General features: G+C 42.8%; 4 protein-coding genes across 10 annotated transcripts; 2 read left to right on the forward strand and 2 right to left on the reverse strand.

Moving 5' to 3' along the window:
* Positions 1 to 60: 60 nt before the first annotated feature.
* si:dkeyp-38g8.5 (uncharacterized protein LOC568385 homolog) lies at positions 61 to 2112 on the reverse strand. 2 transcript variants are annotated; one of them, XM_035646653.2, is made up of 4 exons: positions 1691 to 2112; positions 1045 to 1138; positions 854 to 942; positions 61 to 765 (listed from the first exon to the last, which is right to left on the reverse strand). In XM_035646653.2, the coding sequence occupies exons 2-4, from the start codon at positions 1091 to 1093 to the stop codon at positions 73 to 75; spliced, it is 831 nt and encodes a 276-aa protein (XP_035502546.2). In that variant the 5' UTR covers positions 1094 to 1138; positions 1691 to 2112; the 3' UTR covers positions 61 to 72. The 2 variants fall into 2 exon arrangements, with proteins under 2 accessions (XP_035502546.2, XP_035502555.2); XM_035646662.2 differs by lacking the exon at positions 1691 to 2112 and having other exon boundaries at positions 861 to 942.
* Positions 2113 to 2306: 194 nt separating this feature from the next.
* On the forward strand, positions 2307 to 6287 carry si:ch211-244b2.4 (uncharacterized protein LOC541512 homolog). Its single transcript, XM_035646650.2, has 10 exons — positions 2307 to 2442; positions 3411 to 3508; positions 3620 to 3818; positions 4046 to 4190; positions 4365 to 4497; positions 4585 to 4705; positions 4826 to 4904; positions 5167 to 5269; positions 5366 to 5486; positions 5894 to 6287. The coding sequence occupies exons 1-10, from the start codon at positions 2427 to 2429 to the stop codon at positions 5953 to 5955; spliced, it is 1077 nt and encodes a 358-aa protein (XP_035502543.2). The 5' UTR covers positions 2307 to 2426; the 3' UTR covers positions 5956 to 6287.
* Positions 6288 to 7083: 796 nt separating this feature from the next.
* On the forward strand, positions 7084 to 11330 carry si:ch211-244b2.3 (uncharacterized protein LOC557230 homolog). Of its 4 annotated transcripts, XM_035646608.2 has the most exons (14): positions 7084 to 7321; positions 7498 to 7578; positions 7692 to 7714; positions 7808 to 7847; positions 8337 to 8469; positions 8699 to 8843; positions 8980 to 9100; positions 9185 to 9263; positions 9539 to 9650; positions 9940 to 10045; positions 10164 to 10245; positions 10555 to 10618; positions 10721 to 10844; positions 10911 to 11330. In XM_035646608.2, coding segments are annotated over exons 2-14 (1092 nt in total). In that variant the 5' UTR covers positions 7084 to 7321; positions 7498 to 7577; the 3' UTR covers positions 10973 to 11330. The 4 variants fall into 4 exon arrangements, 3 of the variants coding, with proteins under 3 accessions (XP_035502501.1, XP_035502482.1, XP_035502492.1); XM_035646589.2 differs by lacking the exon at positions 7084 to 7321 and having other exon boundaries at positions 7498 to 7604; XM_035646599.2 differs by lacking the exon at positions 7084 to 7321 and having other exon boundaries at positions 7498 to 7604; positions 10730 to 10844.
* Positions 11331 to 11444: 114 nt separating this feature from the next.
* On the reverse strand, positions 11445 to 20716 carry scyl2 (SCY1 like pseudokinase 2). Of its 3 annotated transcripts, none has more exons than XM_035646507.2 (19): positions 20496 to 20716; positions 18686 to 18882; positions 18361 to 18518; positions 18053 to 18197; positions 17668 to 17817; positions 17295 to 17516; positions 17036 to 17152; positions 16783 to 16908; positions 16493 to 16669; positions 16250 to 16261; positions 15926 to 16048; positions 15627 to 15740; positions 15388 to 15520; positions 15170 to 15288; positions 14938 to 15038; positions 14630 to 14705; positions 14421 to 14504; positions 14201 to 14323; positions 11445 to 14105 (listed from the first exon to the last, which is right to left on the reverse strand). In XM_035646507.2, exons 2-19 carry the CDS (start codon positions 18860 to 18862, stop codon positions 13494 to 13496), a joined length of 2769 nt encoding a protein of 922 aa, XP_035502400.1. In that variant the 5' UTR covers positions 18863 to 18882; positions 20496 to 20716; the 3' UTR covers positions 11445 to 13493. The 3 variants fall into 3 exon arrangements, with proteins under 3 accessions (XP_035502400.1, XP_035502408.1, XP_035502418.1); XM_035646515.2 differs by lacking the exon at positions 20496 to 20716 and adding an exon at positions 20195 to 20461; XM_035646525.2 differs by lacking the exon at positions 16250 to 16261 and having other exon boundaries at positions 20496 to 20710.
* Positions 20717 to 21094: the final 378 nt, after the last annotated feature.

Below are 21094 nucleotides of genomic sequence, written 5' to 3' on the forward strand. Positions count from 1 at the left end.
ATTTTGAATCAGGGTATATGCTGATAGCCCAAGTGACGACATCTCGGACAATGCGATCGACAGTTTTGTGATTCAAACACTTTCAATGAGTTTTTCAAACAAATAAAGGAACCGTTCCTTCCGGTCCATGTCCATCACGTGAGTGTCGTTCACATTGCCACTTTGCTCAGCGACCTCCTCCGTCGTCGCTTTCGGTGCACAAAGTCTCTTCATCCGGGCTTTCTCACACTCCAGAGACAGTCGGTCCCGGGACACGGCCTCTCTGTCCGTCTCCACCATCGCCCGCTCCCTCTCCAACACCGCCTTCTCCCGCTCTAACGTCGCCCTCTCCCTCTCCAGCGAGGCTCGGTCTCGCTCCAGAGTGGTGACGTCCCGGTCCAGTGCCGCCTTCTCCCTCTGCAGTACCAGCCGCTCCCTTTCTGTCAACTGTTTCTCCCTTTCCATCGCCTGCCTCTCGCCGTTCATCACATTCCGCTCGTCCTCCACCCCTCGCATGATGCAATTTATGTTACGGCTTCCTTCCCGCTCCTCCTCCTCTTCTCCGTTCAATGAATCCTCGATCTCCATCCCGTCTGCGACTGAAATTGCAGGGGATGTCATCACCATGGATAGCCAGCTCCTCTTGGCTCTGGAGAAGGGCGAGGGGGAAGCCTCGAGGATAGGGGCACTGCCTACCAGTCGACCCTTTATGGCATCGTCCATCAGTGTGAAGTGGGGCCACGCTTCGGGGAACGCTTTCACCCCATCAGGAGGGTTCTTCAGCTCCTGAGGAGACAAGAACACCATCAAAAACAAGAACAAAACCTCTCAGAATGTTTTATGAATCTAAAAAGGAAATAAAAATTAGGAATACCTTGTACCTCTTCTTCAAGTTTTCCCATTTTTTGGATGCTTGACTATGGGTCATCTTGTGTTGCAATCCCATTTGCTTGAGATTCAACACTGGAACAAGTTGAGTAAAAATGTTAAAATAATATCATTTATTCATGCATCTTACACATTTCCATCATGGCACATTACAGTCTCTAAGAAATGTGACTTTACCTCCATGCGCCCATGGAAGTGTCGCTTCTGCCAGAGAAGAGGGAATCATTTGAAACCCTCAGCTGCACAAAGTCTTGAATTTCTTTGGAACTCACTGAGAGAGAGAGAGAGAGAGAGAGAGAGAGAGAGAGAGAGAGAGAGAGAAAATAATAATAATCATGAGTCCAATAAAGCATAAGCACTCTTTAGATAACTGCATTTAATATGTCCATGATTATACAGTGTGGATGTGTGTCTTTCTTGAATTGCATTAAATGTGATTTTTTTTTTTAATTAAAAGTGTGCACTGAATACTATCTTCCCTTCTTAGTTCGGGCAGGAGTCTGTCAGATGAAGTTCCCAGTGTGTCACACTCAGTGGACTAGTTCGTGAACTTAGTTTGGTCCGTTGCCTCACACTTCGTCTGAGATTCACACTTTTACACAACAACTACGACCGACAGCGTAGGCGGACTGGAAAATGTAAGTTAACTCTTTTCACTTGTTCCTGTTGAATGAAGTGACTGGCGCGTGCTTCTTGTTGTTGTTGTTGTTGTTGTTGTTGTTGTCGTCGTCAGCTTGCTCTGCAGCCTACAGGGCTAACGCCACATGTGGCTAGCTTGATTTAAAACACACCTCCGCCGCATTTCCCGCCACGTATACTCACTTTTATATATGAACTCCAAGGGCCTGACATCGTTGTAAGTGGTGCAAGTGTAGGCGTGGTTGTGGAATTCCATGTTTTTCCCCTATTTTCCGTTCTTTGTTATGGTCTTTTTCCCTTTTCATCAAGTGTCCTTCGTAGTCTCCTTCGGAGGGGGTCCTACATTCTTCTTCTCTTGTCTCAAAAAAGACGTGTGCGTTTTTTTCGCCAGAATCCGCTCGTTGTCGCCACCCAGCGCTGCGGAGGGTTTATCACACTACACAATAACCCTTGACTTCTTTTTATTTTTGTATTAATCAACCAACAAACGTTTACAAAAAATACGTACAGACATTACATTTGCATTGATCACATTCACTTATCAAAAATCAGAACAACGTATTATGGAGCTAAGAAAATAATACAAATGTTTACATTTAATCAATAACTATTTAATTAAACAAACAGGGGTTCTTACACGATATATTTTTGCCGTATTGGTTCTTTAATGAAAGTATTTCCATTTTATGAAGCTGAAAATGAATGACGTTTTTACCCTAAGAGGTAATATGATCCAATAAATCAAAATAAGCAAATATTAGAGACAAAAAATAAAGAAATGAATAAAGTTTCGTGTCGCATCAGATTCATATTGAAAACCTTGAGCATGACCAGCAACTGACAAACAACCGGTGTGGGTGTGATGGGCCGAGGTACCAGAAAGGAAAACGAAAGTACTTGCGTGTTAAACAGCTGCAGACATGGCGACAGCTCTCCGTGAGTATCCTCGAACTACACATTAGTATGTTTTGTTGTTGGTCTCTGCGGCGTTGACCGTGTGACATTATTGATCTGATTGAGTTTATGCGGCTTGATATTACTCATTTCATGTTTCGTTCAACTTTCCTTAAAAAAAATAATAATAATAACACTTTCGGCTTTTTTGTGTCTTACGGTGGATCAAATTAAAACAAAACCGGGATAATACCTCATAATGTAATGACAATGACGCTCTCATTAGTTAATACAGATTTATGATCATTGTTTATGTATAATTTGAAAGTTTTACAGTTTCAGTTTTGGTTTTCATGAGGCCCAAACAGACTTTATTTTGATGACTATATTAATTATTATTAATATTGTTGTTGTTGTTGTTTATCTTGAAACTATTTTCCAACGTGTAGGTTATGGCCATATACAGCAATTTGTCCAGCTGTTGTAGACCTGCACTCATACACACACACTTCCTCTTGAACTGTGTGTCTACATGTACCAGAAAAATGTGTGGCAACTTAAAGTAGTTCAACAGTAACAAGAATAACAGGAAATGTTATTGTGAAGTATTATCAGCTGTCCAACCACACCACCACCAACGGTGCCATGAAGCATTAGGGAATTATAAACCTAATTTACAGCTATATATAGGCATTTATAGATTTATAGACATATACACATACAGTCCTGAGCAAATAGATAGTGTTTGTTTATTTAAATTGTCTAAGATTTGGTGGGATGAAGAAGTGCCTTAATTGCGACTAAGGGGTCAAGTCTAAACTGTGTAAAAACATTCCCAGACCCAAAGAACACAGTGGCCATATACATTTGGCCATATAGTGTTTATTCCTATTGAATGTAGGAATAATGTATTGGATAGTACACATTTCTAGGCTAAAGATCATTTTGATGTCATGTGCATATCAAACATTGTGTATCGTGAAAATTAAAGCTTATTCCCCCCCCCCCAGAGTCTGACAACGAAGACGACTTTGCGTTTAGTGAATCGAAAGCCAGTGATGAGTCGACCGATGACAGAGACTCAGATGATGACTCGGACGATTCTCAGGTTTGTTTATTGATACAGAGGATGTTGGAATCGGCGTCAGTTTCATGAACACTCTCGACACGCATTTTTAAACTGATACAGCACACATAACTTCTAAATTTTTGATTAAAGTTGAATGTAACGGAGCCATGCAAGTATTACAACAAAGGTCACTGTCGGGAGGGAGACAGGTGCCTTTACTTGCACGTCTGTAAGTTTGCCCTGAGAGGAAACTGTCGACACGGGTCCAGATGTAAGCTGAAACACCCCAGGGGTCGAAAGCAGTCCTCCCCTACAAGCAGCGGGGCTTCGGAGCGTTCGACATCTCGAGGTGAGGAGGAAGAAGTTTGTTGGTTTAAATATTTTTTTGAGTATAATATCTTAGTTCTCTGTGGGTTGGTCACTGACCAATACCTTACACACAATTAGTCATTTCATCAATTGTTTATGTGAAAATTTTAAAATCACCAGCAATCACTGGAGCTGAAAAATAAAATAATAATCACTGTAAATTCTGTCAGCCTGCTCTGTGTATGTATTTATTTTATTTTCCACCAGAAATAAAGATTACTGATGGCCGATGCTACCAGTGGCAGTTGAATGATGGGACTGACTGGAAGGATGTTGACAATGATCACATAATCGAGGCCCAGTACTGCCTGCCCCATAGTAAAAGCATTAAAATCTACAACACGCCATATGGGTAAGAGCTCAAAACATAAGCTGGATTATAGTCCAGTCAGTAGCAACTTTTAAAACCAGGGTACACAAGGCTTCAAGGTTACCTCGAAAGATTATAAAAGCATCTGAGCCAATATTTGAAGGGATAAGGCAGAGGGTATTCTAAACAAATGTATTCTACCACCGTGTCTCTCAGAGCAGTGACCATAGATCTTGACAGGATGCGAGTGTGTGGAAAGAGCCTGAGAGTGAGACGTCTGGATGACGGTAACACCGTGTGGACCTGGTTCTGCACTTTGAGTCATAAGTGGATCAAGTACGGAGACAAGGTCAATTGCAGCTTTGTTTGTGTGTCAAAAAATACACTTAAAGAGGTTTGAAGCCCCACTTTGAATATATTTAGATGTATTTGACAGGATTCCAAGGGCAATGTAATTCCTGTGAAGAGTTCTGACATAGAGCAGCAGTTCCAGAGTGACCCATCAAGCTCTTTTACTTTCAACGTCCGTGCTGATACCCTTGAGATTAAATTCAGAGGTGAAGTAAACTAACATGACCTGACATTTTTACAACCTTCCAACTAATATCTACATGTACATCACTGGTTTCTTTTCAAAAAACGTACTCATTGTTTCTTTTTTTTTCGTCTTTTATTAGAAATGCGACAGGTGAGTACGAACAGAGTGCGGAAAGTCGCTCGTCGACCACTTTACCGACAGCGCCAGGCCGGGGCTGGGTGAGTTTAGATTTAATTTGTTATCCAGACTGATCAAATTTCCCTAACACCATGTGGCGTAAATCCCAAGCATGGCGGGCAACATAAGAGAAATACTGCTTGTGCAGGAGGGCAACAGAATTCAGCTTCTTAAGAAATAACCCACATTTCCAGTCTTTATGTTTAGCTAGGCTAACTGCTGGACGTACCTATAATTTTACTTTTTACTGTAACTCTCAGGAAGAGAGCAACTAAACGAATTTCCAAAATACTGTTGTTGCAGAGTTTCTCAAGCGGCCTCAGCTTTGCAGAATGTTTCTCTGAGCACCAAACCACAATGGCAGTTCAAGGGATCCGGTGGAGCATGGTACGACTTCAAACACAGGGTGAGTTATCTCGGCAGAGGGGCACTCTGGCAGTTACCTCTAAATAAGAGTGCCAATTTCTAGTCCATGATCACTTGGATGGTCTTGTTTCTGCAGAGCTGCACGTCGACTGAATGCTCAGTCACCAGTGATGACATTGAGAGGGTGCACCAGCAAAACTCCGAAGACAGCATGAGCTTCACAGTGAAGGGAGAGTCCTACAAGTTAGATTTAAGAGGTTGAGTTGTTGTTTCAAATGCTGTCATACGAAGAAATAGCAATTTATTTTACAGGCCCATTGTTTCCTACTTATTTCTAGAGATAATTCATGCAATTAATTGTCAGAATTTGTAATGAGTTCATGCAGTTGTTGTTTCCATTATTATAATTTAAAGAATTGTTTACGGAAATATTTGTTTTAATTTAGCATTAGAAAATGTAATACCTCATGTACAGTAAGTTGAGTTATAGCTAGCGTGGAGACAGAGTCCACATTTTTGCATTTTGAGCTGACCTTGTGCACTGGCTAAAAGATTCAAGATTCTAACTATTATTAGACCCAAATTAAATTGTTCCTAAATGGATATCCTGAGACACGACATGGAGCATTTAAACTCTTGTTTTTTTCCCTGTTATTTCCTACAGCAATGATGCAAACCAACCTCGTGACCAAGAAGACACGCAAGATCAGACGTGTGCTGGTATAAGTCACGATCGAGGATTTTGACCTCCGGAAGAAAGTCCAGAGGAGAGATTAATTTATTTGGGGAGCATTCTTTACTTTACATACTTTTATATTGGTCTTGTTATGGCATATTGAATATTGTGTTTACATTATAAATGAATTCAGGATCAGATTTAATTATCCTGAAGGATAACAACAAGTGTTGTTTTTAAAAAGTATTTACTGTCACACACACGCACCTAAATCCTGCCTGACAACCGTGCACTCAGATACTATATTGTGCCACCTTGCCTTTAAAAGATTTTTAGATTTTATCTTAAAAAGTAACACTCCAAGTAAAAAGTAAATGATTTACACTTTGTCTTGTCTCATTCACAGTACTACATCAATACCTGCACAGAGTGAATAAACTTTAATAGTCACTCCAGAAATTAATACTTGATGTTACATTCACTTTGCAAAACATTACCTTTTATCTGACCTCTAAAGCCATAACTCAGATGAATGCAATCTGCATAGTGCAATCCAATCTGTGCAATCTTTCTGTCAAATTCATATTATTTTTTTGCTCAATGTTGGACCTCCAGTGTTTGGTATTTTGTATTCTGCTGGACTGGAAATACTGAATATTATTGCAAATAAAAAAATATATATATTTAAAAACACACTCTCTGTTTGCTACAGTAGAGTATGCGGGCCAGGCATAAGAAGAAGAAAAATGAGGGGGAAGATTTTATTTATTCATTTAACATTTCGAGAACAATGTCGAAACAGCCTCAACCGTCCGCGTTGTCGTACCAGCTCAGCTGTCACACATCGACGTGAACTAAAGTTAGCAAAGCTACGTTAGCTCCGGTAACTGCACGCCTCTCGAAATTCATTCACGGTTTTTTGCAATTGAACGTTCTCGTGTCAGGTAACACCTTGACGTTCGTGTGCAAACACCCGTAGTCACCGCATCGTTTCTTCCAGATTCAGCCTGTCAATAATAATTATATCGCAACTTTACAACTTGGTTAGCAGCTAGCGTTAGCTTAGCGAACTGGCTAGCAAAACGTCAACATCCGGTTGTTTGGTGTCGCCGAAAAGTGCCTCCGGGTCACAATTTTCGACTTCATTCTCGAAATTACATTTCGACTTTATTCTCGACATTTCAACTTTATTCTCGAAATGTAAGATTTAAAAAAAATCCTCCTCCCCACATTTTTTTTTTCGTTTGCCGTTTAGTGTTATGACAATGTCAACAAGGCCACGTCCAGTGACTCAGGGCTGCACTATGTGACGGGTACAACCCATAGACTGTATAGAAACAGGTACAACCGGAACAACTCAGTGCAGATGATTCACTGTCACTTCATTCTTTTGTCTCACTACGGATGCAACAAAATGCAAGTAGTACAAAATATACATAACTTGTCTTAATGTGCCATGTCAACAGGCAATTTTAATAACGTGTGCTGGCTGCAATTAAACTGTTTTATTAGTATCACCAAAAAATTTTTTTTAAAAATTGAGAAAGAATTTCATATGTAAATAAAAAATTATTTAAAAAAATCCCTGACAGGGAGGTGTCCCCGTTCTGCTTCGAAAGTGAAAGACGAGTTGACAAGTGGAATCTATACAGCACATCGACGGCTTGGCACGAGTGAGTAATGAATATAATAGAGAGATGTAAGTTAATAAGACAAACCGAAAAAGCACATTCGATTTGAGCCCACGTTATGTCTGTATAATGTGTATGTTTTCTTGTCATTGCAGTGTATTTTCAACCAGAGCACGTTGTGAGTCTTCGTCATCAGCTGAGCCACGGAACGTTTTCAGTGATGTTCTAATGTGAACTGTTCAGTTTTAGTTTTTGTATTTGTTACTTACAGGGAGAGGAAGAGGAGATCATGGATTTGCAGGAAACTCCAGGTCAGTCAGGTCAATTTTTTATTTTTTACTCTCACCTGGATTGACAAGTCAAATTAATAATTCAAAACGAAAGCATGAAAAGAAAAAGTTGAGAGAAAACAATATAGATTATTTTTTGAATGCTCACTTATTTGATTAATTCTACATCAGTCCCTGTTAGTATCATGTTACGTTTCAAACACTGAATTAAAATGAATACCAGACTGGGTATGATGCCAGATTGACTTTGTGGGACCATAACAGATTAGTCAAGTGGGTTAACCCATCGTTTATTTTACCGCCATACTTCTTGTTTGTTACTGGCCTAGAAAAAGTTCTTGTATGTAATGTATACGAAAAAATATTTGTCATGTGATAGTTTTTACAGTATACAACAAGGAAGGCTGCAAAGAACTAAGCAGTCGGTGTCAAACATTAACTGGACTCGGGGCTGCTTACTTTAGAGAACCCATGTGTGTAACAGGAACCAATGTTCCTCCTGTCTTACAGTCAGCGGGAAACATTATGAGTGGCAGCTGTCCGATGGACGCCAGTGGCTGACAATTGATAATGACCATGTGATCGAGACCCACTATTGCCAACCTGGAGCCAAAGGAATCACCATCGACACTGACATCCAAGGGTCAGTGGTGTGGTTTTATAACTGCTCTTACCCCTCTGACGTTTGTTCGACAGTTGCAGGAAAAAAAAACGATGGATAAACCTCTGACACAGATGGGGACACAGAGTTCTAATATGAATATTACATGGAAGGATGGATGGATTTTTGTGTTGATGAATTCGGAGCAAAATGTCCACTCTATCTACTGATCAAATTTAATGAATCAAAGTTATTTTTTGTGTCTTCCCAGGCAGGTGTTCATTGACTTTGACAAGCTGCAGACTCGGACCTCTACTCTCAGTGTTCAGAGACTGAGCGTCGTTCCTCAGGGTCAGACCGAGGACGTGGGTTGGTACTTCAGAGATGACCAGCTGTGGCGTGAATATGGATCCCAGGTGAGGAGGATCCAGGGCAACGAAGCCCAAGGTTCATTTTGTCATTCAAGGTTTTGAATCTCCCCATGTGCAATCTTGATTAACGTCACACAAACAGTCACCACATCCCTTCTACCCTCCTCGTCCTCGTCTTCAGGGCTCCAGCATGTTGGCCTCATCGGTCAGCAGCGGAGACGTTGAGCGTCAGTTTGCTCTCAACCCTCAGGGAACCTTCAGATTCACGGTCGGCTCTACAGGCTACAGACTTGACTTCTCCGGTACGTTGATTTTTTTAAACTTTTGGCAGCCGCGTAATTTCAAGCAAATGTGCCAAATCTAACTGACGCCATTTCACTCGGCAGCCATGACCCAAACAAACTGCATCACAGGCCTGTGCAGGAATATACGCCGGCGACCAAAATTCACTCCCAACTCTGGGAGGTAAGACGATTTTTTATTCACGCATGTGATGCACCCGAAATAGATCAGCGTTAATCTACACAGAGCGGTCCGCAGACAGACAGCCCTTTCCTTGGAGGTTTTTTATCTCCGAGTGTAACTTGGAACAGAATTTGAAGTGAGTGTAGACGAATAGACGACAGTAAGGAAAGTGAAACCTCTGATCTGTATAGGAATCCGCACTGCAGAGAGACCCCCTTCAAAAGCCCCGGTATGTAGGTCTGATCATGCGTGACAGTCTCCTCATGTCTCTGCAGCCTTAACACCACCTCAGTCCTGCCCACGGCTTCCTCCTCCCAGCTCGCTGGAGGAGGCTACAGGTGGGAATTCATGGGAGACGAGGGGGAGTGGACAGAATACCAAGCACACGTAAGTAGGGCATCAACTCTTTCAAGTAGCTGCGGCACAAGAACATAAACAAAACGTGCCAAAATATCTATAAGAAGAGTTTAAATTTAAATCAATATAACTTTCAATATATTGTGGTATTTATTAATTTACCTTGTAAATCATTTCAGTCATCCGTGGTGGTCAAATAGAAAATACGTCTAAGATGAATCATTTTCTTGAATAGTTTCAACATAAAGTATGTACCTGTGCACTTGTCGTTGTACATTTCAGAGACAATATGTATTAAAGTGGATGTATTTGTGTGCAGGTATGTTCGTATGACAGCACCGCCATCGAGGGGCATTACCGACTGAACCCCGGGGGGCAGCTACAGTTCATGATCAAGAGATTCTCATACGCGCTGGATTTTTCAAGTATAACGCACTCACGCTGCGCAACCACTAAAGCGGGCTCTTCAGCCAGACCAAACAAATCAGTGCAACTGTTTTAATTAAGCATAATTACGCATTCTCGACTTTGGTTTTATCGTAGGAATGTGTCAAGTCAACAACAAAATCGGGACCAAGAGAGCAGTGAGGAGGACGTTTGTCGCCGGGAGCCAGCAGAGCAGCATGTCTGGAGAAAGATATCCCTAATTCATCCATTCGTTTGAAAAGTGAAATCTAAATCCCCCCAAAATTAACATAATTTAAGATGAACATGACTCTCCCCCCAATTGAATTTCAAACATTAACATAAACACCTTAACTTGAAAAACATTGCTGCATAAAAACATTTCCGCAATACTTACATAACTGACGTATTTCCCGTTTCATATCTGTCACCAATTCTGCGTAGCAAGGCAGATGTGTGTGTGAGAAGTGTATCTGTAAAACTTTTGTGTTTTCTTCTGTGAATGTTTTCAACTTCTTCTCTTCTTCAGTTCTGGTGCGACGCCACGGTGGCAGTTCCAAGACATTTGTGGAATATGGAAAGATTACTCCAAAGTAAGACGCGTCATTGTGTTAGTGTGTAAATGCTGTGAATGTTGAGCAGTAAATAAGCGTTAAATACGATATAGAATAACAAGAATGTGTTGCTCTCTCTATGTCGTGCAGGCAAATCATCGGTGCAGTGTTTCCAGTCGGGACATCGAGCTCCTTTACACTCAGAACCAGTCAGGCAAAATGTCATTTACTACCAAGAACTTCAGCTATGAGCTGGACTTCTCAGGTGAGCTGCAATTACGAGGTTTTTAATCCAAGTGTATCTGACGTTTCTGACTGATGTCTTTTGCAGCCATGACCCAGAGGAACCTGTCCACCAACACCAGCAGACCAGTGCGACGACTTGACCACTGACAGATTAGGGGGAATACGTTTATTTTTACCCGCCTCAGGTCGACTCTCAAACTGGTATGACTCCGCACAAGCTGCATCTTCTCTTTGCAGTGTGGACGATCTTGCAAAACAGCCAATGAATCATGGGATATTTCATATAAAAAGGTATATGAGAATACCTCCATCTTTACATCAGCAGGTTCCATGAGTTTAATGCGCGTCGTCCATTATTTTTTAACTTCAAACCTAAATGTTTACCAATGTTTATCATAACCCTGCCTTATTATGCCTGCGTATCATTGTTCATGAAACTAAAACCTTGACCTAATTGTACCATATAATGCTGTCTATTAAATTGTGCATGTTCATATAATGTTCATTAATGCTGCCTTTTAATCAGTAGATATGGCTTATTTTTAAATCACTGGGCATGTGATTTATATTCCAGTATCTGAAATGGTTTGTACAAATAATGACGGTGACTTCCAGAGTGTTAGATTGTGTACTTTCCTTTATATGTACAGATTTTCCACCTCAGAGACCAGCACCTCAACAGATAAAACACAGGCCACACAACACATACATGACAGCAGTGGTATACAAACAATCTTGTAGAAGAATAAGATTTCTTTTTTTCTTTTTTTTAAGTTTTCAGCTTTTGGGGTGCTCTGCCAAAGGTCACATCCGTTTTGCGATGAAATCAATAATCACAGTGCGAGTCGATCTACAGGTGAAAACAGATCCAATCACAGATGCACGCGTCGTCGTATGACAAAAAAAAAAAAGTGGAAATGCACCAGACCCAAATTCACAAAAGTGTATAACACTGCCATGCTGCTTCAGAGAAGGCTCACCTTGTGTGGGTGGCATCACTACACAAAAACAGAAGTTAATCCAAAAAGAAAGATGTTACGCTTCAGAGTGTTAAGAGAGAGCGCTGTCAGCAGTGGCCAAGGTGCATCTAGGAACCTTAAAATAGAGAATTTGATGTGAGAACAGCAAATCAGAAAGACCTTCAACTTTGCCGTGGGAGATGAACGTCAGGACAAAGCTGCTTGAGTCAATCGATATCCACCCTCAACAACCGAGACGGATTATTGCACACGACTCATCTAAGGCCTCTTAACCATTATCACCAAAACATAAAAAAATGCCAGGGCCCTCGCCGAGCTATAGCTTTTTTTTTTAAATAACTATATATTTACACTTCATCATATGTCGCCAGCAGGGGTCCCCTTAAAAAGTGCTGAAAACTAAATATAGAACGATTTCTTCGACTGTACAAGATCAACAGCAATTGTACATTGAAGGACTTGAGAGCAAGTCCAGCTGGATGTGGGGAATAAAAATGTAATTTGGTCGGTGACATAATTAGGGAACGCTTATTAGAAAAAGTGGTCGAGTTCAGTAACATGCAGCAAAGCATGTACATTTGAAAAGCCAATGCCAGACAGCTAGATTTAACAGGGAAGAACGCTAACACTTGAGAAACAGATGAGTGGCGTCAGTCTAGTTTCACGTGCCCATATAAGGCACAGTTTCCTAAGCAAGCGCATAATGATCTTCTCTTCCATTGTTGCTATGAAAAGCTACGCAACACATCCTAACACACAGACACACACGTCCATTCATTCTACATTTACAGAAACTCATACAAAAGTAATTTTTGCCAACAATGGAGGTGAAGTGGTTATAAACACTTTAATATTCAATTAAATTATTATTTAAATTAATTAGATGACGCTTCCCCCCTTTGCTTCACTGGAACCAAAGGGGGGAAAATGAAGAGCAGACCAGAAAGTCCAACTTGTGCTCTCAAAGTGGAGGTGCTGCAGAGAAACAGTTATAATGGAGATGGACTGCAGAGGGATGCACATCAGTAACTGCAAGCTTGCTACACTTCAAGCCACCTCCCACTGGGCTCAGGCATTTTGGTGTATGCTGTATATATATGTTTTTTTTTGTTTTTTTTAAGTCAACCCTGTGATCAGCCAAGACATGCAGCAAAATCTAAAATAGTCTGGAGAAACAATAAAAGGTACAGCAGCCTGAAAGTGAGCAGATGTGTGGCATGGAGGCAACGTTTTTTTTCCCCGTCTTTTTTTTCTTGAGGGTGATTCTGACTGTTAGGGGGATTAGTGACAGACACTCGATCCACTCAATCATTCATGATATGAACACAAAGCCTTTCCTGAATAAGCCAAGTTGGGATTCATCTCAACCCATGACATTTGGACTCCCAAGAATGTCAAGTACAAAACAGTAGGAAAGCCCCCCAGCGTTTATAGGACACAGTATAGAAGTAGAAGTTCCCACCCACAACCTTTTTGTCCTTCTGGTCGGGTAGAAATGGAATTCAGGTGCAGCTTAGAGAGATTCAGAATTTAAACCAGGATCGCATTTAAAAATACAGACAGCAACATCCTTGAAGGGATTTCAAATCTTCACATTCAATCAGTGTCTATTTCTGTGAGAATTCCTGGCTCTTCTGTCCAAAGTTATTATAACAATATACTTAACCCGGGGCATCTTTCCCTTGGATTTAGCCAAATAAGTCTTTCAGATCGTTGTTGACGGAGGCGCTATGTTTGACTCCACTTTGGTTCATACTAGGGGTGGCGGCAGGTTGAGAAAAGTTCTGTGGGCTGAAGAAAGGGTTAGCTTGCATCCCGAACCCAGTGGGCACCCCTCCCATACCTGCTGACACACCCTGCAACTGAGTCTGAGCCGTCTGGGCGGAACCGTACTGATTGAGCCAGGGGGTGTTGGTTCCAGGTGCAGCCGTGGGACCCATTTGGTTGAGGCTGACTTTGGGCTTGCTGGGTGTAAAGAGACTGTCCAAGGCTGCCATGTTGGGCGCTTTATTCGTCTGCCCGACGGAGACGTGATTCTGTGTGAGCGCGCCAAAGTTTGGGGTGCTGGTGGTGGTGGCCATGCCGCCATAGAGGCCTCCGCCTGGGGGCCGCATGCCCATCCCCATGCCTCCCGTCTGGAAGCCCATAGGTGGATTGAAGCCATTAGAGACCATGGGGCTGGAGGCGGGGAAGGCAGCGATGGTGGCGCCCTGCACCGGGGCTGGTCGTGCCGTGTTGGCCAAGGACAGGCTGTTTAGTGATGTTATGTTGTTGAGAAGGCTGCTGGTCAGATCCTTCGCCTGCAACATTAAATATAGAGGGATTAATATTCACAAACCATGAATCACAACCGTGTGCGTGTGTGTGTGTGTACACAGGAGCATGCAGCTTCTACCTGTGAGTTGGCGGTGGAGGCTGGTCTGATAGTCTGCGGTGCCAACGGCTGCTGGTTCCTCAGTTTAGCCGCCTGCTCCTGCTCCTTAGCCAATCGCTGTTTCTCCTCCAGAGTCAGGGACATCTAGAAGGAGTTCAAGCGGAGAGAGACCAATGAACCGCCCGGACTACATGCAAAATGAGAAATAGTGTGTAAATGAGGTGTGGAATCGTTTACATACTCTGTTAGGCTGTGATGCTGCCCCTGCTGTTACAGACCCATTCTCTTTTCCGTTAACCCCCGTACTGCCAAAGATATCTTCAACCTGGAAAGCAAAACAGATGGAATCATTGCAGCAAAGAAATAAAAATAATAAACACTGTTGGTATTTCCATGATCTTCTAAAGCAAAAGAAAATATTTCTTCCACAGTTAGTAATCAACCTCTCACCTGGTTGCCAGAGCGTGGCGGACTTTGAGTCTCCTCGGATTTGTTCCCTGGGTTTGAAATGGATGGGTTCATACTCCTGTTAGAAAACAAAAAGCAGAAAATATTTGAAGGCATTTATACGAGGCTGGCCAGTCGAGCAGTTATCATATTCATGTAACCAATATTGACTATTCATTGCTTTCTATCAGAGATCCAATTACCCCAGGCGCCTTGGCTAATTCATATCACAATTCCCATTAATATTTATGGCTATTTGATTAAAAGTCAATGTGAATTAATCAGAGTCTAAAAATCAAATTCACACGTACCTCTGCTGCTCCTGCATGATGTGCAGCTGCTCCAACTTGGTCTTGTGTTCAGCCTCCATGCGACCCAGCATGTCACGTATGACCACCATGAACGAGTTAAACTGAAACATAGAACGGATCAGACAAGAGGGAACTCGCATTAAATAGTTTTATGCAGATGATACAAAAAAAAGATAATAGGATATGTTTTTCACGGATTTAATTCACCCGCAATAATTTAAATGTGCAGTACCTGATTCAGGTTGAGGTTGTTGTCTATACTAAGAGATACGAGGTGGGGCAGGCTCTTGCTGGCAAGGTGCTCTTTGGGAATGCCCAGCTTCTTGTGGCTGAAGGTGCATTTATAGATTCCTGGTGAGGAGAAAGCAAGTCAAGTAAGCAATCAAGAGGCTGCTCGACTGGTTCAGTCACGTGAGTGGGAAGTGGAGAGAGAAGGTCCTGTGTCATTACCTAGAATGCCCATGAGCACTGCTGGTTCTCTAGAGGGGATCTGCTGTAGGAAGGGCAGGATCTCATCAATGACATACCACTTGTCCAGATATTCCAAAATCTTCCCCAGACACACCAGAGAGTTCACTCGTACCTGCGCGGTAACACAGGAAAATATAAAGTCAACATTTTTAAGAGGACAAGGAAAGAAGTTAAGACACTTGAAGCACATAACTACTGAACAAAAAATATAGACTCACAGCGAGTGAGGAGGTCTGTAGGCAGGCCGATTTGATTCGAGGGATGAGGGAGTTCTTCATTGATGGGTAGTCGATCAGGTTGGCGAACGTCGGGATGATGTTCAGGCAAAGCTCCTGCTCAGTCATGGACAAGACGTTATGAAATATGAAATTTTTATGATGCAAAAAAGCAGCATCCATTTTTACTGTTCTCTCAAAAAAAAAAGTCAAAAAGCCGGCAACACAAAAATAAATATCTTTCTGGATTTCTGGGTAATTGAGTTTATACTGAACAGCCCCATTTCCCCCCTATACTGTACCTGGATCTGTACAGAAGGTGCTTCCAGAGCTCTGTAGACCATGGGCAACACACTGTTCTTGATTTCCTCTGGTGGCGTTTTGGTCAGCAACAGGTCCATCTTCTGCAGGAAGATCAGCAGGATCTGCACAGCACAGGGACTCAGGGGTTAGGAACTAAAAAAAGTAAAAAGATCCCATCTTCTACTCCTGTGTGCGGTGGTAAGTGGAATGAGTGGAGACTGATTTCAGTGGCTTTAGTACAGCTTTTGGAGCGACAACACCAACAACATAACACATTCACTAGCTGATGTAACTGGAGCATATTCACAACAGAGCCCACTCACCATGTTACTCGCCTGAGGAGGCATGGAAAGAAAAATACAGAGAAAGACGGGTCTTGATAAAGTAACAGACTGAACAACAAATAGAGCATGTCAGGTTCTATTTAATTGATTAACCTCAGTTTTTTCAAACATGAAACTGCCAGAGAAAACTACTTTGCTGACTTCACAAAAAATGCGTGACTACAACTGTACAGTCTCTTAAACAAGCAGTTGATGTAAGTAGCCTAAGTGTTTTATGTGTACCTGAATTGGCTCTTGCTGCTTGAAAACAGGTGAGAGGTCGGGCAAGATGAGACGAATGTACTCCTCCTTTGTGCACTCCTCGGCGATCAGCAGCACATTGGGCAGCACGAAGGGAACCATGTCCGGGTTGACGAACTCAGAGGTCAACGCCGGCAAAATTCGATATACCACCACTCTCTGCAGGGAGGGAAATGAGGATGGGTTGAATTTTTTTTTACGGTACAGAGAAAAAATTTCTGCGTAACTTCAATGTACACTGCATTTCCTTTACAAAATGTACAGGCACTTACCTTGGGTAGTTTGGGCAGGACTTTGGGGAGGCCTTTGTAGAACTGAGACTTCTGTAGGTTGTCCCTTTGGAAGAGGGAGTCAAAGTACTGGAGAGTAATGGCACCCACATCGTCGAAAAATGGAATCTGAATTTCACACAAAAAAAGAGGTAAAAAATAAGGCCTAAAAAATTCCAATACCAACTCCAGCATAAGTGCAAACAGTATACTATGTGACTTGACATGATCATCTTAATGGATCTGAATCACAGACCTTGGTCATCTGGTCGGCATCGGGCCGGACATTGGGCGTGACACTGAGCAGCATTTTGACGTGCTCCCGCACCGCCTCTGGGATCTTGTTCAGCACTGTTGGACTGATGCTGCTCAGCTACAATGGGGAGAAACACAGAAATGATGGGAAAGCTAACACATGGAGATAATAAAAATCAGTGGTTGACGGTAGTTCTGTTCAAAGTCAAAATCACTCTCTAGAGCTACAGCACGGCCACATCTCGCACACCTCCACTCACCTGGTCCAGCTGCCTGCTGAAGCTCTTAAAAATGTCATGCTTGTTGACTTGGAAGACGGGCTTGCCCTCATTGAAGATGGCATGCATGACCACACCCAGGGAGTACATGTCGGAGGCAGCGTCACAGCTGACGGACAGGATGTACTCGGGGGCCAGGTACTCAGGGTTTGGGAGGCAGAGTGGAGGGAGGTTGGGCTCCCACTCTTTACACGTGTACTTGGGCTGAAGGGGAAGAGAGACAGAATGAGAATGTAAAGATGTGACCATGCTGCAAGACATCGATGCGGTAAAGATTCTTGCAGGCAGTAGGCTTGAGTGTAAACGCTGCCTGACAGGCTGGACTGAGGGAGAAAAAAAAAGATCTTCAACAAACCTCAGCGTCTGAGGAGTTTATTGAGGAGATGCTGAAGTCAAAGCCCATGATCTTCCATGCTCCACTCTTGTTGAGGATGATGTTCTCTGGACACAGGTTACCATGAACCATTTTCACCCCGCTGTGGAGAAAGGACAAGCCCTCCGACATCTGAAGAGATAGAAAAATGAGAACTGACATTGCAGCCGGGCAGACAACACAATTAAATTATAAGGCGAGGCGTGGAATTGAGCTGGTTCAACTGGCTATAACAAACAACAGCATGTAAATAAATACTTCCATACGTAGCCTTGTGTTATTAGAACCTGCTAGACATTGGCATCTAATCAATCATAAAAAATAATACATAGCTAGATCAAGCAACTTAACCTCTCTGTGTGCTCACCTGGAGCAGACCATACTTGGTCTCCACATCGTAGAGTTTGTACTCCTTGATGTCGTTGGGCACGGGGCTGGGCAGGTTGTCCCACTGGCCCAGCACATTGGACAGACTCGCAAAAACTGGCTCCGTGCAGAACGCCAGGCAGTCCCTGAAGGCCACACACAAGAAATAACATCAAATAACTTTGACGAATACCTTTGTTGCCTTTTCATTTCACCTTGAATGTCAACCCCTTGTTTGAGTTGTGACTCATTCAATTTTTTCCTTGATATATACGCGCTTGTGTTTGTGTTTGTGCGTGCATTAATCACCGTGACTCTTCCAGAGGATGCTGCACGGTCAGGAGACGGGGATGACGCAGTCTGGTCAGCTGTGTCACCCCTTTTTTCAGCGAATCAATGATTTGGTCCTTCTCAAACTTCTGATACTTATCAATCATCTTCTTATCGAACACAAACACTGCCACTTCCTGCCGGGTCAAAGAAAAACAACCGGGTGATGAAACTAGCTTCATCAAGTCCCCCAGTTATTTCAGCTGACTCCATCAACAGCACAAGCGCCAGCATTTATTTATCCATTTAAGTCTGAGCATGAATTGGAGCTGCTCTGATCAGGGGGCGGATTATTAACACTCACCTGTTTGGTGGACTTCTTGGTGCCATTGTAGATTCTCCAGCACATGCCGGGACCGCCGCTGGCGATGTGTCGTCCAACCTCAAACTCCCGTGTCACCGGGTTGCCCATGACAGCACTGGTGACATCTGCTGTCACCTTGGTGACAGTGCTTTTTAGCTTGTTCAGCATGGATTCCATGTTCAGGCTGGACCTGTCAGCTGAGGAGAGAGGGGCAGAACAATTCAAAAAGTTTTTAACTAAGAGTTATAGACCAGTAAAAAGAAGTGTCAAAACATTACGTTTTTGCAATCACTTAAAGAGACTGCTGGAGCCAAGCAAAGGCCTTCAACAATCCATTAGACATGCACTCGGATGCACCTGCTTGGAAATTTGCACATGAAAGCACCAACCAGCGTCCTGCTCGTGCTGAGGAGAATCTGCACCATAAAAGCACAATCTGTCCCCAGAAATTTCAAATGACTCATGCACTCCACAGTGAGGCCGTCTTTCAAAATACTTCAGTTACTTGAAAGCATGTAAGGCAACAGGAAGTCAGACAAGAGAACATGGCGGACAGTAACGGATTAAGCAAGTGAGTGATTAAGAAAGCTGGATTTGTTATAGGCTGCAGGCTCCACCACACATTGGACAGACAGCGGAGCTCCTTCTCCAAAAGGCTCCTACAGCTTTGCTGTCACAAGGACAGTTACAGGAAATCTTTTCCAGCCACAAGCCTTTCAAAACACCTCGCCTCTGTCTGACAGAGACACTCTCGACTCCCTGTTTGACACAAAACCCGGCACGTTTGCATTAAGGGTTAGGGGTGCACATTTGCACATTATTACCGGTAACTGATTGCACACGGATGCACTATTTCCTGCACATTCCTTATTCTTTTACAGTTTTGCAGTCCTTATAATTTTCCATTTGTATTTCGTATATCATATACGTAGAAACCAAGCTGACCAAGTTTATACTAAATATACAACAATATGTTATCATCATAAAAGCTGGGATGCAAACATTAGTTTGCATAATTAATGCTTTACACATTCCTTCCCAACAAATGTTCATGGATCGAAGCACACTGGATATACACATCCAAATTTGTAAGTCCTTGCCAATACCCACCCAAATCAATTATATTGATGAGCATCCATATCTGTACTGTATATATGTACATGTCTCAGTAACAGACAGATCTACTGGAGCCACAGAGCATGCAGCTTTGCAGGATTTCTAAACCTGACTCCCTCTCCTGTGATGGAAATCGTAGCTCCTCATTTGTCAACACTTTGGCAGAACTGTGTGTTTTCTTTGTGATGACAACAAAAGGGCAATGCAAACAACACATACCAAAGGGATGAATTGAGGCGGTTTGAAGGTTTCCAATGAGCACAACGTTTGAAGAGTGCGATTATTTCTACAGCATTGTCATAACGCTCTATTACGAAGCTGTCCACATCATAGTGGCCGGACGAGCAGCGTGTCGGACATTCAACAGGAACCACCTGCACCACAGAGCCTTACCTAGCCTTAGCACCGCGGCTAGCGCGTTAGCCTGCCGGGACACCGGGCGGGTTGACGATCACTGGTGCGTTTCGACACGACAATCGCGTCAAGAGGATGAAACCACACCGCAGCTCCGAACTCAAGCAGCTCAATGTTACTCACGTCGCGGACTGTCACGTCCGATTGAGGTGAAATGCCTCGATGAGAGCCAACTTGTCGTCAGCCGTCCCCGACCCAAAGCTAACTAGCCGACAACGCACAAGGAGACAGTTGCGTTGTCGTCATTAAAATATCCCTCCCGCGCCCTTTAGCCACGTACCTTCCTTTGCACGGGGCTCTCAGTTGGACTTGCTGTGATCGGTGGACTCTCCGCAGCAGCGCTATCAGTAGTGGCTGTTAAACACAGCCCCCCATGTCTTCCGGCAGCGCGCACGGGATGAGTTAGCTCAGTACGCTAGTGAACGAACAAGCCCACTTCCGGGTTTGGGCGTCAGGTGCGTCGACGTCATCCGACTTGTTTTCTTTACACCTTTATGTTCCGCAGCATTCAGAGCTTAGTTCCTGCTCCCATAGAGATGTTCTACTGGAATAAGTTTGTTTTTAGAATATTGGCTGGGGGGGAGAGTTCCCTTTTAACAATTAAAGTGAAATTAGTCTCATTCAAGTTGATCCATTGAAAAAAATCCTGAAACCCATTTCTATGGACTTGCTTTATGTGATGTCGTATTTTTATATCGACATACAGATGTGTCCTGAAAACCCGTGTTGTGGGAATGCTGATTTTAATTGTCTGTGATTCACTTTGTAAAGCTACTTCTGAAAGGTGCTATATAAATAAAATGATTATTATTATTACAAAGATTTTTACCGTTACTTTTTTTTTTGCACAACATAGTGACATGGCTGTAAATTGCTTTT

This window comes from Scophthalmus maximus, chromosome 12, assembly GCF_022379125.1.
Source record: "Scophthalmus maximus strain ysfricsl-2021 chromosome 12, ASM2237912v1, whole genome shotgun sequence".
In the NCBI taxonomy this organism is placed as follows: Eukaryota; Metazoa; Chordata; class Actinopteri; order Pleuronectiformes; family Scophthalmidae; genus Scophthalmus; species Scophthalmus maximus.

Bases quoted from the DNA above. Each gene is read 5' to 3' on its own strand.
- si:dkeyp-38g8.5 (XM_035646653.2), bottom strand. From the start codon at position 1,093: ATGATTCCCTCTTCTCTGGCAGAAGCGACACTTCCATGGGCGCATGGA. The intron at 943-1,044 runs GTAAAGTCACAT...AACTTGTTCCAG, and splicing joins ACTTCCATGGGCGCATGGAG to TGTTGAATCTCAAGCAAATG. The intron at 766-853 runs GTATTCCTAATT...TTGTCTCCTCAG, and splicing joins ACTTGAAGAAGAGGTACAAG to GAGCTGAAGAACCCTCCTGA.
- si:ch211-244b2.4 (XM_035646650.2), top strand. The intron at 3,509-3,619 runs GTTTGTTTATTG...TTTTGATTAAAG, and splicing joins ATGACTCGGACGATTCTCAG to TTGAATGTAACGGAGCCATG. The intron at 3,819-4,045 runs GTGAGGAGGAAG...ATTTTCCACCAG, and splicing joins GGAGCGTTCGACATCTCGAG to AAATAAAGATTACTGATGGC.
- si:ch211-244b2.3 (XM_035646589.2), top strand. The intron at 7,848-8,336 runs GTCAGTCAGGTC...CCTGTCTTACAG, and splicing joins GGATTTGCAGGAAACTCCAG to TCAGCGGGAAACATTATGAG. The intron at 8,470-8,698 runs GTCAGTGGTGTG...GTGTCTTCCCAG, and splicing joins ATCGACACTGACATCCAAGG to GCAGGTGTTCATTGACTTTG.
- scyl2 (XM_035646507.2), bottom strand. From the start codon at position 18,862: ATGGAATCCATGCTGAACAAGCTAAAAAGCACTGTCACCAAGGTGACA. The intron at 16,909-17,035 runs GTCTGTGATTCA...TGTGAAATTCAG, and splicing joins ATGCCGACCAGATGACCAAG to ATTCCATTTTTCGACGATGT. The intron at 16,670-16,782 runs GTAAGTGCCTGT...CCCTCCCTGCAG, and splicing joins TCCTGCCCAAACTACCCAAG to AGAGTGGTGGTATATCGAAT.